The 15,959-nt window shown below is 48.2% G+C and overlaps 6 protein-coding genes and 1 non-coding gene across 7 annotated transcripts; 4 read left to right on the forward strand and 3 right to left on the reverse strand.

Annotated features, from left to right (window-relative positions):
* The first annotated feature begins 40 nt into the window (after positions 1 to 40).
* On the forward strand, positions 41 to 1,439 carry DEU56DRAFT_813831 (uncharacterized protein). Its single transcript, XM_041353687.1, has 5 exons — positions 41 to 152; positions 208 to 277; positions 331 to 372; positions 422 to 1,165; positions 1,298 to 1,439. Exons 1-5 carry the CDS (start codon positions 103 to 105, stop codon positions 1,322 to 1,324), a joined length of 933 nt encoding a protein of 310 aa, XP_041206682.1. The 5' UTR covers positions 41 to 102; the 3' UTR covers positions 1,325 to 1,439.
* A 490-nt stretch (positions 1,440 to 1,929) lies between these two features.
* Positions 1,930 to 3,196, reverse strand: DEU56DRAFT_973311 (RNA polymerase III subunit Rpc25-domain-containing protein). Its single transcript, XM_041359513.1, has 6 exons — positions 3,080 to 3,196; positions 2,844 to 3,027; positions 2,702 to 2,788; positions 2,590 to 2,653; positions 2,313 to 2,538; positions 1,930 to 2,262 (listed from the first exon to the last, which is right to left on the reverse strand). Exons 1-6 carry the CDS (start codon positions 3,101 to 3,103, stop codon positions 2,179 to 2,181), a joined length of 669 nt encoding a protein of 222 aa, XP_041206683.1. The 5' UTR covers positions 3,104 to 3,196; the 3' UTR covers positions 1,930 to 2,178.
* A 114-nt stretch (positions 3,197 to 3,310) lies between these two features.
* DEU56DRAFT_813835 (mitochondrial carrier protein RIM2) lies at positions 3,311 to 4,825 on the forward strand. Its single transcript, XM_041353688.1, has 4 exons — positions 3,311 to 3,481; positions 3,535 to 3,717; positions 3,774 to 4,338; positions 4,387 to 4,825. Exons 1-4 carry the CDS (start codon positions 3,393 to 3,395, stop codon positions 4,594 to 4,596), a joined length of 1,047 nt encoding a protein of 348 aa, XP_041206684.1. The 5' UTR covers positions 3,311 to 3,392; the 3' UTR covers positions 4,597 to 4,825.
* DEU56DRAFT_813838 (amidase signature domain-containing protein) lies at positions 4,826 to 6,988 on the reverse strand. Its single transcript, XM_041353689.1, has 9 exons — positions 6,678 to 6,988; positions 6,536 to 6,632; positions 6,331 to 6,483; positions 6,191 to 6,283; positions 6,062 to 6,144; positions 5,860 to 6,011; positions 5,611 to 5,803; positions 5,428 to 5,560; positions 4,826 to 5,374 (listed from the first exon to the last, which is right to left on the reverse strand). Exons 1-9 carry the CDS (start codon positions 6,955 to 6,957, stop codon positions 4,936 to 4,938), a joined length of 1,623 nt encoding a protein of 540 aa, XP_041206685.1. The 5' UTR covers positions 6,958 to 6,988; the 3' UTR covers positions 4,826 to 4,935.
* Positions 6,989 to 7,117: 129 nt separating this feature from the next.
* Positions 7,118 to 7,226, forward strand: DEU56DRAFT_t80. The gene has a single exon. It is a non-coding gene; the product is annotated as a tRNA-Leu (tRNA).
* A 4,745-nt stretch (positions 7,227 to 11,971) lies between these two features.
* Positions 11,972 to 14,738, reverse strand: DEU56DRAFT_454610 (uncharacterized protein). The gene is made up of 13 exons (XM_041346306.1): positions 14,188 to 14,738; positions 14,082 to 14,135; positions 13,956 to 14,031; positions 13,636 to 13,906; positions 13,553 to 13,577; positions 13,352 to 13,440; positions 13,216 to 13,299; positions 13,115 to 13,168; positions 13,038 to 13,058; positions 12,737 to 12,987; positions 12,509 to 12,685; positions 12,369 to 12,460; positions 11,972 to 12,317 (listed from the first exon to the last, which is right to left on the reverse strand). The coding sequence occupies exons 1-13, from the start codon at positions 14,646 to 14,648 to the stop codon at positions 12,083 to 12,085; spliced, it is 1,890 nt and encodes a 629-aa protein (XP_041206686.1). The 5' UTR covers positions 14,649 to 14,738; the 3' UTR covers positions 11,972 to 12,082.
* A 77-nt stretch (positions 14,739 to 14,815) lies between these two features.
* DEU56DRAFT_813851 (uncharacterized protein) lies at positions 14,816 to 15,631 on the forward strand. Its single transcript, XM_041353690.1, has 2 exons — positions 14,816 to 15,433; positions 15,501 to 15,631. Exon 1 carries the CDS (start codon positions 14,912 to 14,914, stop codon positions 15,227 to 15,229), a length of 318 nt encoding a protein of 105 aa, XP_041206687.1. The 5' UTR covers positions 14,816 to 14,911; the 3' UTR covers positions 15,230 to 15,433; positions 15,501 to 15,631.
* The last annotated feature ends 328 nt before the right edge of the window (positions 15,632 to 15,959 follow it).

A 15,959-nucleotide genomic window follows, 5' to 3' on the forward strand; every position in this document is an offset into this window, starting at 1 on the left:
AAATTTGCACAGCCACATTAGACCGTTTCAGATGCGTCGGGTCTTTTTATCGCTGAACTGAGCGTAGCGCTAGACACCTTTTCGTGTACACAGGCCGGAGCTATGCAGAGCCAAATTCACAATCCAAACCTTGCTCGGTATGTAGTGCAAAGGTAAATGTTGTTCAAATAATTAGCCACGACTACACTTTACCTTGGTTTGTCGCAGCTCCGACGTCATTTCTGACCTGCGAATCAACGTCTTTGAGGAGGGTCGCGACAATGTCATATGGTACAAGGTGCGATTCACAAGCCCTGCAACTCCCTCCCTCACCTGCTCACCTGAATGAAGGAAAGATTTTTAGGGGACGATGAGATTATTGAGCATGTCGTCGTGCGTCTTCAAGTCCTATGCATTCCACTAATTCATATTCTCTGCGAAGCACAATCAAACATCAACAATCTGCTGGACGATCCACAAGCCCAAGCGTGGGTGGTACATTCGCATCCGTGCACCATCATTTCCCCCTGGCGTCTCCATATCCCTCCTTCCTGTTCCCCGCACGTCCCCTAACCATACAGATGCTGCCCTGTCCTTCTCATGTCGTACGAACGTGCCCCCTGCTGCGATATCCTCACCCAGCACCTCTAAGATGTCCATAGACAGCACATCAACAGTGCACTCTTATCCCCCAACACCTCCCCCAGCCTCCATCATGATCACACCGCCCACACCGCAAAGCATTAGGGCACGGTTGGAGGAAATATCCCCGTCGCCCATTGCAGTACAGAAACGTGCCTCTCGTCCTCAGGCAACGCAATTCTTGTTGGCACCGCACTCCACACCGCACATCCCGGGACCTCAGCCAGACGAGCAGACGTCGTTCATAACACGCGCGCTGTCGCTGTTTAAAAACAGTAGGCCTTCGCACGCGGCCTCATTTACGATCACGCAACTCAACCGGCCGAATTCCCAACCGCCTGGTCCAGGTCATCGGTTGTCCCAGATTATTCCGACGACCCCGACGTCCTTTTTGACCTTTCATGATCGCACACCGGTACTCACCGCGGCTTCGGTGACGGGTCTTCTCGAGATTGACAGAGCAGAGGAGCGTGTATTGGGCATTGATACCAGCTTTTGGATCGCTGTTGCGTTGGCGTATTGGGAATTTCTGGAAGATAGAGAGGTGAGTATCTTGTCGACTGGCGCAAGCAACTTGTGACGTTCGCCTGTCACTTTCCACACATTTTCTCTCTTCGGCTGTTCGCTCTTTTCTACTGACGCTCTGAAAATTCTTACTGACACGCTTCTTCTATAGAGCTATCTAGCCGCGGTCAGCGATTAAACTCAATTTCGTATACCCATGCCTGCTGTTCACTTGCTGTCGTCATGCTGTATTGTATAAAGTCGTGCTGATCTATATAGTATATTCCCTGCGCGAGTCCTCAGGGTCATGTGCCATCTACAGAAGGTCTGAATCTTCCTGCTGCTGCATCCTTTCGTTCGCTTCTTATAACTCACCCCCCCAAATCTGTAAGTCAGGTCCTGTCTACAAAGACCAGTGTTTTACCACATGTACAGCGCAGTATTTACATTTCATGGAGAAGACCCAGAATGTGGGTCGGCGAAGAAAATCATTAGCACACTTAACGCGGGACCACGCAAGGAGGGCGGGATCAGTCACTACTACATTTACCTTGGAAACCGCCATATGTGGTTAGTGAAGATTGCGACTGACAGGACAGAAGTCTTTCAAAATAACGAAATAAAGCTTGGGCACTTCGAGATCTACACAGCCTATACTTTTGTCGCCGTGGTGGTAGTGGACGCGAGGCATAATAAGGCGGTTCAAACATAATTGTTGGACAAGTTAACCTTCCAGTTGGCACAACTCTGTATTGAAAAACGCCAATTTTAACACGTCGTTCAATACACGCGCATTCGTGGATTCCTGATACAATATAGACTTTAGCAGACAAAGTTAACATGTTGACTAACTGTAAACCTTAGGTAACAGTAGCCACTGGGAAGAAATAGACAACAACGACGGTGCCTTTGCCTACCGCTGGGAAATCAAAGGTCTCACTCTGATGCAGGACACTCTGACGATAACACCACACCAGAAATTCGAAGGACACGCCGATCGCGTCTAGGGTGTCATACACATACCAGGCGGACAGCGGATTATCATATATTTAATCATTCCTGGTCCATAGCATCTCCATCAGGTTGCGCACTCTTCCACCATGGCACAGGCCCGAGTCCCTGTTCTGCAATGGAGCACTGCAGTAAGAATGATTAGCTAGTGCATAGAACCGTGCCTGCAAGCTCACGATGATGCTATATGGCGCGCGTCGGGCCTCTCGTTTCACCGCAATGCCCTCTGATGCTTTTGGCGGACCAGGTTCGTCGTCATAAAATTCGTCAGCCTCAACACGGACCCGTACTACTTCCCCTTGGTCGATATACATCCGGTCTGCTGTTGCAGACTCCAAAAGCTCGTGTGGGGTTGTTGCTTCTGAGTCTGGTAGCCAGAAATGAGCTCGTTCATTCGGGTCACTGAAGTAACCTGTGAGTAACTTGCGAAGGATGGAGCGCCACGTGACATACAAGGCAGATGGTTGAGGTAGATATGCTAGAGGTACATACATATCATCAAAAAATCCTACGCTCACTGGTAAAATTAGTAATATTCATGAAGAGAGGGAAGAAGCATGCATACATCGAATGCCGTCTTCGTCTGATGACTTTACTTTAGCAAGCACCACCTCTGATGCGAATGGTCGACAAACGACCATTCTGAATCTGACTGTTCATTAAGATAAGTCGCCGCCACAGGACAGACTGAAAATTCGAGAACGCACCTTTATACCATAAACACCCATCTCCGTATCGCACTTTGCCTTCACCCGCTTCCACCAGATCGAACGCGCAAATACACAGCCCTACATCGTGGAGGACTCTATTTGCATACTTTTTGTTTATTTCAGCAATGAGAGCTTGTGCTGGAGGCACACCAAAATTTGCTGGCAGAATTGCAATGGTATCCTAGTAGCGACAAGTCAATGTCAAACAGCAAGACTGTTGGAGAAACGCTAACTTTTATTATAGATAGGACAAACATGTCTTTCAGTCCGAAGGTCCTTTTACAGTGAACGACCTTGCATATCCAAGTCAGTCACGTCGAAGTAATAATGTGATGGAAGAGTCATGTTCGATCGCGTTTCATGAAAACGCGGTTATCTGCATAATCTAATCATTATTTTCACATATCACGTGACTTGTAATGAAAAAAATTACTGTCCTTAAAATTGCCCCTCGCTGCTTTCCTTCTTACTTGTTCATAACTGTCTTTTGGATCTTAGAAACCGGTGGACTTGTTTCGTTGGGAGGATATTTACTAGATCGATACAATGGCCGGTGCACCCCCAACTACGACAAACCCGACTGCATCCAGTAGCCTCCTCCCAGCAAAATCATGGCAGCATTTCGTAGCAGGAGGGTGAGCTCACACTTCGTATTTTTACTATATGACGTGCCTTCATGATGTCTTAGTTTGGGTGGAATGTGTGGTGCAATCGTCACGAGTCCATTTGATGTCGTCAAGACTCGGTTACAGTCCAGTCTTTTCAGGGAAAAACATACTTCAGTTGGGGTTGTAGGAGGTGGTGTCGTGGCGCTCCCGCAGCGCTCGAGTGGTCTTTTGTGGAATTTTGTTGAAACAGGACACATTCTACGGTACGTGTAATCAGCGTTCCTCACCCGCGATCAAATGTTGAGGTCTCGCGATTCAGTGACATATACCGCGATGAATCTCCAAGAGCGTTGTTTAAAGGCCTTGTACCAACTCTAGTCGGCGTCATACCCGCCCGTTCGATTAATTTCTACACGTACGGTAATGGCAAGCAAATCATCGCTAATCACTTCAACCACGGACAAGAAAACTCCTATGTCCACCTTGTCGCAGCTGCAATTGCTGGTGTTGCAACAGGAACAGCAACGAATCCAATCTGGGTTGTCAAGACGCGTCTGCAGCTTACATCATCGGAACGTCGACATCCTTCCTCACTCGCAAGCACAAATGCAGGTGCAACCGCCGGACCTTCACGCGCCTTTGGAGGGAGCTTCAAGATGATTACGAAGATCTTCCGTGAGGAAGGCATGAAAGGCTTTTACAAGGGGCTGAGTGCTAGCTACTTGGGTGTGACAGAGGGAACTATTCAATGGGTGCTGTATGAGCGCCTGAAACGGTTATCCACAGGCACTGAAGGTCGTGGAGGCATGACCGAGTGGTTTGGAATGCTCGGTTCTGCCGGAACCGCCAAGTGCGTCGCCAGTCTGATCACATATCCCCATGAGGTACGTCTTTAGGCCAGCAGGAGTGTCATCGCGCCTCATATGGTACAGGTTTTACGGACGCGACTACGACAACCGTCTGTGAACGGGGTTGTCAAGTATACTGGTCTTTTGCAAACGCTGCGGACCGTTATCGCCGAAGAGGGAGCCCGCTCCCTTTACGGCGGACTGAGTGCCCATTTAATGCGTGTCGTCCCTAACGCAGCGGTGATGTACTCGATATACGAGGGCTTCTTGCAATGGGGCAAGCACTCCAATTGAATCTCAGGCTTTTGAGAGGTTGGGATCCCTATCGGGATCCATCAGTAAGATATGTTTAAATTCATTTTTTTAACCTAGATTTACACCACTTACTATTGCTGATTGGCTCGCCTTACTATCTTTCCTGCACTTTCGTAGTCCCCGCATCGTATCTTACATCCAATCGTACATTGTTTTCGCACACACTTGTATATTACCACATGTTACCCGTCGTAACTCACCACTCTATTGCTCCCCTCGTGCGTTTGAACGTCAGTCATGTGTCCAAGGAGCAGTAGGCGCGTTTGTGCTAATTGAGGGCGGAAATGCGTCTGATTCGACAAGCCAAATCACGATCATCTACGGGATATGGAGCCCACAAAGCATATCAGTCACCGGCCAAAGATGATTATAAGAATCATCATCTTCGTCTCCTGTCTGTTCGATCACCTTCCCAATGCGTAATACTAGTTCGTCAGAACCCCACTGTCCAACGACGCTGACACCAACAGGCCAACCATTGGCGGCTAACCCGGCAGGGACACTCAACGCTGGCAAGCCAGCCAAGGAAGCGGGAACAGTCATAACGTCCTGCAAATATGGACCTAGACCAGAGGCCGCAGCTGAGTCTAGTCGAGGTGCGGTACCAATCGCAGAAGGATGTAAGATAATGTCCACACCATCAGGGTTTGGCGAGGGATTGGATAGTTGTGCATCGGGGACGCGAAAAACAGAATTAAAGTCGGTCTTGATTCGCTGCCGGACGCGTTGGGCTTGAAGAAAGTAATTGTCGAATGCGCTGCAGCCAACAGCTTGAGCTAAGGTTTTACATTCAAGCCAAGGTACACATACTCAGCTGTGAGTGCGTAAGTGCCAAGGAGGATGCGTTTCTGCACCTCCGCTCCAAAATGCGCTGAGCGCGTATGTGCATACACACTGCCGGGTTTGGATTTATCTGCGCCAGGGAGCAGAGGGGAACGAGTACCTGGACAGGATCAGTTGATGAGGAACAAACTTGTGGATGTCATCGCCAACCATATTGAACTCCGTCATAACGCGCTAGATTGCTTGACGCTTCCGCGCTTGCTATGACGTAGTATGCACTCAATGCATACGGCGTCGAAGGAAGGGTGACGGGGATCAATTGAGCACCAAGGTACGATAGTCGCTCTAGAACCTTGCGAACCACGGTCACGATGGTAGTGTTAAGTTCAGAAGGGAAATATTCCTATCTCAAATTCTCAGACTGTGAGCATATTGAATGGACTGAGAGACGAGACGGACTTGTGGTATCCCAATCCGAAGCGCCGAGAGGTCAGGGTCAGACGTGTCCTGATCCAGAGTAGATAACAGTGTTTCTGCTGCAGCTTTTGCCCTCTCTCTTATATGAGGTGTCGCTGCGGTGGGATCCTTTGGATCATATAATGAAATTGAGTCTGCTCGATCTGTCAACTCAGGTGCTCTCGCTAGTGGCTGTCATGTTCACCAAATACGGTCTTCACTGTGTCGACGGACTTTCCAAGCACACCGACGCAGTCAAGGCTATCAGCAAAAGAAACCACACCCCATCTGCCGTCCATGAGTTTCTGAAAATATGAATTGTGAAGGGACAGACCTGCTAACGAGGCCATACGAGGGTTTCAAGCCCGTAATACCACAGTATGATGCGGGAAGACGAACAGAGCCACCTGTATCTGTACCTAGTGCACTGTCTCTAAGTGAGTGCTATGCCACTTCTATTAGTTGGGAACTCACGCGTCACACATACCAGCTGCAACAGCTGCAGCGCTTCCACCTGAGCTTCCGCCCGCCGATTTTCTTTCACGCTCAGCCCAAGGCGTGGATTTCTCACTTGGGGACTGATATGGATTTACCACTGGGCCATGGATGCTGTTCACGTTCAGAGACCTGAGTGGACGAGTGTTAGCGGAAAGCTGCGAACCCCGAGGATAAGGCTTGCCCCATCCCAAATTCATCGCAGTTAGCCTTCCCAATAATATTCGCACCCGCCGCCTTCAGAAGCTTCACCGCCGTCGCGTCAAAAGGTGGAGTGAAGTCTGCAATAAAATTAGAAAGAGAACGCGGCACAATATTCGACATACGGCGAAGCATGCCTGACGAGCATGTTGTTGGTAAGTTTATTGTGCATATATTATCCTTGACAGTGACCGTAAGACTGTTCAAAGGTCCATGAGGATTAGGATTGTGAATTTCTGTTGGGAAGCTGACTAGCGCATTCGTGCTTTCATTTAGCGACCGAACATGATCAGCATGATTGCTAGCAGAACGTTTTGAATGCGAAGTTGTAAATGAACGAGAGCGATAGCCAGCACAAGACCTGGATGGATATACACGTGCGAATCCACCGATGCTCAGGTGCATGACTCTGTTAGAACCACTCTCATTGCAGAAGTTGCCAAAATGACTTATTTGTGTTTGTTGACCTACACCTTCAGAAATAAATGTCGCCAAACAAACTATATATGAATAGCCATAAATTGACAGATGGGAATCAATATGTTCAGGGCGAGGATAACAACAAGGACAGATGGCCGAGCGGTCCAAGGCGCCAGACTAAGGAGTACCAGCTCATCAGATGAGCACGGAATCTGGTCTCTTCGGGGGCGTGAGTTCGAATCTCACTCTGTTCAAATGTTTTTGCTTATCACCCTCTCGCCTCGCTCCTCATGTGGCATGGCTTCAGCATCATATTTTGCCCTGTCCGAGTCACTCCACACGGCGTGATAATTCTACACGACTGCAACACTCAAGGTCGCCTTTCATGTTCTTCTGACATGAGTGCTCTACCTCTGTTGGTACAGGCTGCCTCTCATCCTCCTCCAAGGAGTATATGAGTGGCACTCTAACATCCACCGTAGGTCGCATTCCATCCTCCCTGCTTCGGGGCATGCAATTTGAGGGCAATATTCCACACTGGGCCGCTTCTTCTCCCTCTCCAGCCGATGACAGTCCGTGCATGTAGCCCTACCAGTGGAGGTAAGGTTGTCAAATGCCAATGCATGACAGGTCGTGCCTGTTCATCGTACAGGTGTATCACTTGATTGAGTTCAACGTTGTTATATTGTGATATTGATCGCCGCTGCACTTTCAGAGTAGTCAGAGGAAGGCAGCGCTGCAAGTTGCTCAATGGGTTCAAATTGCGCGGAGCTAACAACTATGCCTAACACATTATGGTTTACTCTCGCAACCTCCTCTACAGAGCTCTGGTTTGATGTGTGTGCACATACACTTTTTAGGTTCGGAGACATCGCAAGTGTGCATTGAGAAAGCAACAAGCTTCAAATCACTTCTCGGACAACACCATTCGTTATCAAGTACCTTGCCAACAAATGTCGTCTTATCTTTTTTATTGCGCTGCTATGTCTACTTTGGTGTCATGATAAGAACCCTGCAGGGCACCTGGGAGGTTGGTAGATGTTTCATGAAGCTCATCGCCCCTGTTAGGTTACTTACTCCCAGCAATTCCGTTATCTTATCATGAATTGCCTCACTTGGCATCAAATGTTTAACTTTTGTGTTACGAAGGGTTTTTACTGACTGTGAATGAAGGATCGATAGTACTGGCAGACTACTAATTATAAAACCTGTCCCGAGGAGCAACTTTAAACAGCGTTTCTCACTGCATATCATAATGTTTCGCCGATAATTCATTGGGAGAATATGTGGTTACAATATCACACGCGCAATGCAAAGGCCCATATGCATGCGCATGCTGCTACGTGGACTTCCATGTTCAGACTCATCAAACGATAATTGAGTGTCTAATGATCATGAGGGGGATGACTTGTTCGCAAAGAGTATCACTGGGCCTGAGGGCCTGAACACATGAAAAAATGTGCGAGGGAATCCAATAACAAAGCACAAGAAGTGTGAGACGGTCTCAAGTGAGAAGGATAAGTCCTCATGGACGCCATGATAATCGAGATCCAAGGTGAGTTCTACGGCATATCACATGCCAATCAAACCAAAATGTTACAGACTCCTGGAAGAGTTTTCTGTCTTTTCTCACTGTCAGCGAACAAACAATCATACTATAAGTGAAGACGGTTCTGAGCGCTGAGTACTACTACCAGCTAGGTTGAAATACCGCAAAACACGGTAAACATCCTATCACATGTCACAGGTTGATTGATACCCCTTTTGTGATGTGATCATCTTTCACGCTCGTAGAAATTTCTCGACAAGCACTGCGCTGCGAGTGGATAATCGTGTGAGAATCGCGACCACGTCGATGATCCATACGTTGAGAATCTTGAGATAAGTTTGACTCAACTTGTCCGCGGTGGGCGGTAGTATATACGCCACTGGCAGGCTGGGTGAATTTTCCACGATCGGCGAGGATTTCGTCGATTTCATTGCCAAGGGCCTGCGCCACGGTTCAGTTCGGAGTTGGGCGCGCCAAACCCTTCGAGTCAAGCTTGAAACGTGATGTAGGCTAGCTATGTAAGGCCTATAGTAACCAATCAGCAATGCGGTGTATATTCGAAATGCGACTGCGTACCTAACATATCAAGGAAAGGCAATTTGGAGGTGCTCAATGCATACTGTAAGTCACGCCTATCTTGCGTCTAGCGGCCCGAAATGTGCTAAATTTCGGGTTTCTCCATGAATAGAATTTTGCGGGAGTAAAGTCAGATTAGACATAAAGTTAGACATTCAGAATCAGTCCGAATGCGGAAGGTTAGATACGAAGCGCTGCAATATTAATGCTGTCAAGTTCAGAACACGGAAATAATAATTGTTGATTCGTCAGTAACGTGGTTGGCAAAGCTTACTGCCGTTTTCCCATCCTCCGTGTCAGAGCCCGGTGGGGCCTGCGGTGGCCGCAGAACTGAGCAAAAGTTCAAAGGCTCGTATTACACGATTCAGTATTTTCTCATACTAGTCCGCGATTGCATGTACTAGTGGAACAAGCTACTCAGGGGCGATGTGGGAGTAACCGATGTAAAACAAGAGAGAAAAGTTCCAATGATCAAAGATCAAAGTCACCATGGTTCCTGGGCGCTTTTTCTGCACATATATGATTTGATATCGTCAAATTATACTTGACAAGTTGATCCACCCACTAGCTTCGACACATCGGGCAGCCCGCGCGCGATTTTTATTCATCGAGTCCCGATAAACATCTTCTCGTGAGTGATGACATGCACTTGAGGGAACAGACGCTGAGACGGTGGTTACCTGCAATCCTCAGGTAATAGCCATGACTGTATCCAACGCTGCAGAAAATCAGATATCAGATATCTCTTCACCTATCGCTGAAAAGCATGACACTTCGGCGCTAACGCCGCGCCAGAAATTTAAAGGACACACCAGTCGCGTCTGGGGCGTCATACACCTGCCAGGCGGGCAACGGATCGTCACTTGTTCAAGCGATGGCTCACTGCGGGTATGGGACCTAAAGAGCGGGGAACAGATTGGCGAACGCTGGCGGGACGGAGTAAGTCCAGTGTACGCCATATCATTGTCCCCAGACGGCAAGAAAGTGGCTAGTGGGAGTGAAGACGGTGCGGTGAGGTTGTGGAACATCGAGACCGGGAAGGTCATCGCTAAATGGACGGGGCATACACAGGGTGTATGCTCTGTCTGCTGGAGTTATGATGGTCGTAGAGTATTAAGCGGGTCTAATGATGGGAGCGCAAGGCAATGGGATGTGGAGAGGGGGGAAATTATCCTCGCACCAATAGAGACAGGGCACACCTATGTGGGCACAGTCATCTATTCGCCGGACGCGGCCAAGATCGCGACTGCTGGATACCACGTCGCCGAGTTCTCAGTAAAAATTTGGGACTCGGAGACAGGCAAGCTGGTGACGACTCTCAAAGGACACTCGCGTTCGGTGAATTGCCTGGCTTGGGCCGCTGACGGAAAGACGCTTATATCTGGATCAGTCGATCGCTCAATTAGGACATGGGACACTGCCACCTGGCAGCAGACCGCAGTTCTGGATGCGCACACCAGCTTTGTCCGCGCCATAGCTATATCTCCAGATGGCCGGATCCTTGCAAGCGCATCATACGACAGGACGGCGCAATTGTGGAACCTCGACAAGGGCCAGCCCATTAGTTCACCCCTCAAACATGCAGATAGAGTGACATGCGTGGCCTTTTCGGCAGATGGAAAGCTACTAGCCACTGGCTGCTATGACCACAACACGTACACATCAGATGTTTCTGCTCTTCTGCAAGGACATGGTGGCAGAGGTGACTAAAGATCTGATTGTGAGTTGAATACTCTTCTCGTTTCATGACTTTCGCGCTCATCCTTACCTCTCGAAGGATAGTGACAAGCCGTTGTAGTACTAGTATCTATTCAACTCCTTTGTATTCTCTGTACACTATAGACGTGCTACCTTAGCGTTGTCTTTTACCTCAGGCAGCCTTCCACCCTCTTCCACATCAACAGTTGCCACTACAATATCCCCACCGGCGTTGGAACAGAAAGCTTTGCATCCTGACATTACTATTAAGTCTGTTTTTTGCGTCGTGTCGGCTGTGTCTGTCGAATATTCTGATAATGTTGGGTGTGCAATCACTGTCCTTCACGCGTTCTCTTGCCGTATTTGCTATTAGAATTGTTGTACGCCGGTACTCCAACGTCAACTGTCCGTGCCACATGCTGTGTTACAACAACATATTGCCGTGTTCTTATGATTGCCAGGATATCTATCGTTGAAATACCATGGAAGTGTTGGAACATAGCCGGGATGTGGCTCTAGACTTGCCTTGCCAGTAGCCAAAAATTCTTGGATGTGCGAAGTGGAAGATCCCGATTACGATCTTTGTTGGTATCTGGCAGGTGTTTTTACCCGATGTATGTCCATGAATCATCTTCCTTCCTCCGTAATCCCCTTTGCCATTTACGCGCTGCGGCTTGAAGCTTGAGGAGTATCACTCACCATGCGACATAGGTTGCACTGGCACGGGAAATGTAATAAACACAATCTGCCAATGCCCTTCTATACGGCATGTGCAGTACCTGGTATACTATATAGCACCACTATTTACACATTGAGCTCGCCACTTGCTGCAGCTGGAAAGTGGAAAGGAATACGCGAAAATAAATTACCCATACGTTTTGAAAAATGATCACGCCATTGTGAGCTTCCCCACCCACCATACAATGCTCTTAGCCTTTGGACATTACTCTTCCAGGGGGAAACTAGTAGCTCGAGCCCACACTTGGTGAAATGATCCAGTGCGTTACTTACTTGCGCACAAATCTTCCTTTTAAAAATTGCCAGCACGCACCAGATTAACCACTTATATACCTCGAGGGTCGGGGGGTGGAGAAGTGCCAAACAACGATGCGTGACGTCGACAAGCCTCCATCCAGTAATGAGTGTCATGTTCAGCCATTTGAATCAGACCCAGAGCTGCTAAGTCCATGGATGAATATATAGGAGGAATCGGGTATCACATAGAACAACCAAAAACACCAAATACAACAAGTGAACATCATACAAAATCCCAAAAATCACGACAAACTACACCTCAGACTCGACGCGAGACCTAGTGGTGACCCACGACAATATAGGATGCGAGTCGATCTGCTTTTTGATCCAGAGACGCAGGTGGGAAATATGAACATCATTGGAAGCCAGTACCGGCCATGTCGCCAGGGCAAAAATAGCGACCCAAATGGGAGATATAATCGAGATGGTGATGACACCAGAAGTGCTGAAAATTATAATGGACAATGCTGCAGCAAAGAATATCATTCTGTCAAATCATGAGCTACTGCCGCCCCATGGTATTTGACCAGAAACGCACCCCCAAATCAGAAGAGCATATGGCAGACTGAGCATGAGGGCAAGGCTTTCGAGGCCGAGAACAGAACCCGACATGCCTTGCATAAACGAGGCCTGGTGAATGTAAAGAATGCAGACCAAATCATCGAGAAGAGAACTTACAACGCTTTTAGCGGAGTCTCGTCGGCTGTCGTTGACTTGTCCGGCCAAGACTAGTGAGACCACTAACGAGCCCATAGCGCAGAGGGCAGACATATATGAAACAAGAATCGCAGCTGTTTGAGTCTGGACGGATGGTACCGCGAGAAAGCTAATATCTACAGCAAGCATCACAGTAGACTGAGGTGGACATCGAATCCGTCGTCAATAGGAAGCAAAAGTACAACTTACGAATATTGTAAATCCATTCCATTCACTATTGAGTCTGTTGATAAAATTCTTCCACCGCGGCTGAACGATGGTAGAATCGACCCATATCTTCTGGAGAGCCTTGTTATGAGCATCAGGGGATCCAAACAGTATGACATTCATGACGCGAAGAAGGATATTATTCGAGGGGGTATTGGAATCTCCATATAGCGACTGGTCTGCGTTAAGTCGGGCGCCCGGTTGTCCACAGAAGTTTACAAATTTGACATTGCCTGGAAAATTAATCAAGAGACGTGAGGCACTCCAAACTACCAAAGCGCACAGAATTCTCCCATAAATCGAGCTGAAGTTCGCGAAAATGTCAGAATCGATTAACCGGACTTTTGTGCTTAGACTTACCGACGATCCACACAGAATGCTCGTGCCCATGCTCATGCTCACTGTCAGCGCTGTCTGAAGAGATAATCAAAAATGGCCACCCAAATCAGGAAACGATTTACTCATGAGGGGATCCATAAGGCCAAGCATACTTGCAACCTCTTCCGAAGAAAAAGGTGCTAGGCACGTGTCAGAAGTGATGTTGTCTGTCACGAGCTACTCCAGTGTGTCGTGAAATACTTATAAGTCTTTACCCACCTGCCTGGATACACATAACAATTTCCCTGAGTCTCACAACATCACCTTTTGGAAGGCAGCGTTTGTTTGGATATAATTCGATGTGCGCCCTGTCAACATCATGATAGGTAACCATACGAGGTCAAGAAGGGCTGCAACAAGTGTCAGCTCGTTGACTTCAATCAAGTGAGGGAGCATGCATACTTCTGAGGCCGGACGAACCAGTACTGTGACTCTAGTGCATACCCTGGGAGTTACGCAATGAAAGAGGCTCGAATGAGAGATATTTCACGGGAAGAACTCACTGATGTGATTCCTGCACTTTACACCTCGGACGTTGCCAATGAGATCGCTAGATCTGTTGGGTTCGAACCAGAAAATGACACGTTCGTTGTGATCGGCAAAGTAATAGCCCCATTCCTCATCCGCACCCCCCTCCGTGAGCTCCAAAACTAATTCTACAGATGGATGCAAGTCGATGCTTGCATTTTCCGCCTCTTTGTACACCTTATCAACAGCCTTACCCATTTTAGCTACCATATCAGGGGCTCGAATATCAGCGTCAGTGAAAACTCTCTTGCAGGATATATGAGTCAAGTCATGCAGGAGCGGGCCATAAACGTACTTTATATGGGTGATAGAAAAACAAAGCGCCTTCTGGGTGCGTGAGCGGTTCCCATCCTGACACCGGAGCAAGTTCCCTACCAGTCCCTTTCAATTTCACTATTCGCTCTCTCACCAAAATGCTTACTCTGAACAGTCCAAAGGACCTTTCGGAACCTCATACACTGCATAATTGCCTTGACTGTAGCTACGGATTAGAACGGAAATGCACTCAACAAATATGATGTACATACACTTCACTCCTCTCGTATCGCTTGATCTGTCCAGGTATAGTAGGAATTAGACTGATACTATCATCAAAGGATTGTCCTGGGGCCACAGGATGCGGTGGTGTGGCGACACTCGTGCTGACGCTGGGCTCGGGCATAGTGTTTGGTATCCATGGCGCATAAGAGTTCTGAAGAGACTCGGTGTTAGAAACTACGCCGTTCGACCCATCGCTTTGTCGAGGTGACAATGGCACTGCGAGCGTCACAGAAGTTGTCTTGTCTTGGCTGACAGGTGCCTGCTGAGAGCTCAGCGCCAAACCCGGTTCGCGAGCAGCTCTCTCTTTTCCACCAATGATAGCTTGGCAATGTCGAAACAGCCGCAGGAGGAGAGAGAGAATGCCCGTATACGACCGAAATGCGGTGGTCCTAAAAATGAGCCTCAACCAGGAGATGAACGACCGAGTGAATCCCCTAGGCATGATCATCAATGTAAATGGAGTTGAGTACAGAGGCTAGAGAGTTGTCTGCCTAGTAGCAGGCGGGCCTACAGCGTACTACAGCATGTCGTGTGCAATTGCAGCACTGGACTCGAGTCACGTGTATTTCATTTAACCATTTTTCGGAAGCGCGGTTTCATGTCACTACTAGCGCTGGACATTTGCTAAGTACTTAGTCACTAGCCACCATCTATCTGCTGTTCTACCTATCAGGTCTTCACAGTGGAGAAGACGGCATTTTGAATGCTGCTATGCATCATCTCCAGGCAGGGGCAGATTTCATCTCTGCCCCCTCCCCCAACTGTTTATTTCATCAAGGTCACGAGCGCGCAGTGGACGAGATGCATGCCTTGCGAGATAATACCTGGCTCCGCTTTGCGTGCCACAGCAAACAAAACTGTGTAGAACCTTTCAAGTCAGCCTTTCTCATGCGCGACAAACCGTTTTCTCTGCCTGATATCACACAGACAGATTTGTCTGGCCATAAATTTGCATATCTGTTCGCCTGTGAAATTGCAGTCGGTGATACGGGGACACCTGACGAGGATCTGTTGGGATTAAGAGTGTAGACCATTCTGGAAAGCGGTCAATGGCATGTTGCGACGCCTTGTCGAGGCATTTTATAAATATTTCTGTGGGGACAGCAAGATGAATACAAAAGGGCTACCCGAGTGCTGCACGGAGTGGGCCAGTCCCTGACTTGTGATAAGGACATGCCAGTGGACCAGCGCTTCGTCTTCATGCACATCGGTTTATGATCCATCATGCATCACGTGCGTCTTTTTCTCCTGTCGATCATCTTAAAACATCTGAAGACTTTGCTTGTATCATCCACCCAAGGCTATCGCGCTGCCTGTGGTCATGTCCCTTGAAATTTGACTTTATACTTCGCCTTATGTCTCGGCAACATGTATACCTGAATCTTGATTTACACCCATTCCTGTATCTCTGTCTTGCCTCAGAGCCCAAGCACGTTGAGCTCACGTATGGTTTGGGTAAGATTAAATTTCAAAGCTGTCTTACCAGTTAAGCCTAAATAGCTAATGCACTGCAAGCAAGAATGTAAAGGCTAACCACAATTTCAGGGTCGCAATTACAAGCCGATGATGGCTATTTTGCAGGCATTGCATTATACACACTGCATTTGGCTCCAATATCATGCATATATCTCACCAACCCCGACCCCCCCGCCCCCTCGTGTCCCTCGAACCACTGAGCTGGCCTTTTACACAACGACTCTCACTTGGTAGGCTCGCAAACTCTCTCCCCCTAGACTAGGGTTAGGGTTTTGAATGTCGG

Source organism: Suillus clintonianus (assembly GCF_016758775.1).
Source record: "Suillus clintonianus strain FC179 chromosome Unknown DEU56scaffold_54, whole genome shotgun sequence".
NCBI lineage: Eukaryota > Fungi > Basidiomycota > Agaricomycetes > Boletales > Suillaceae > Suillus > Suillus clintonianus.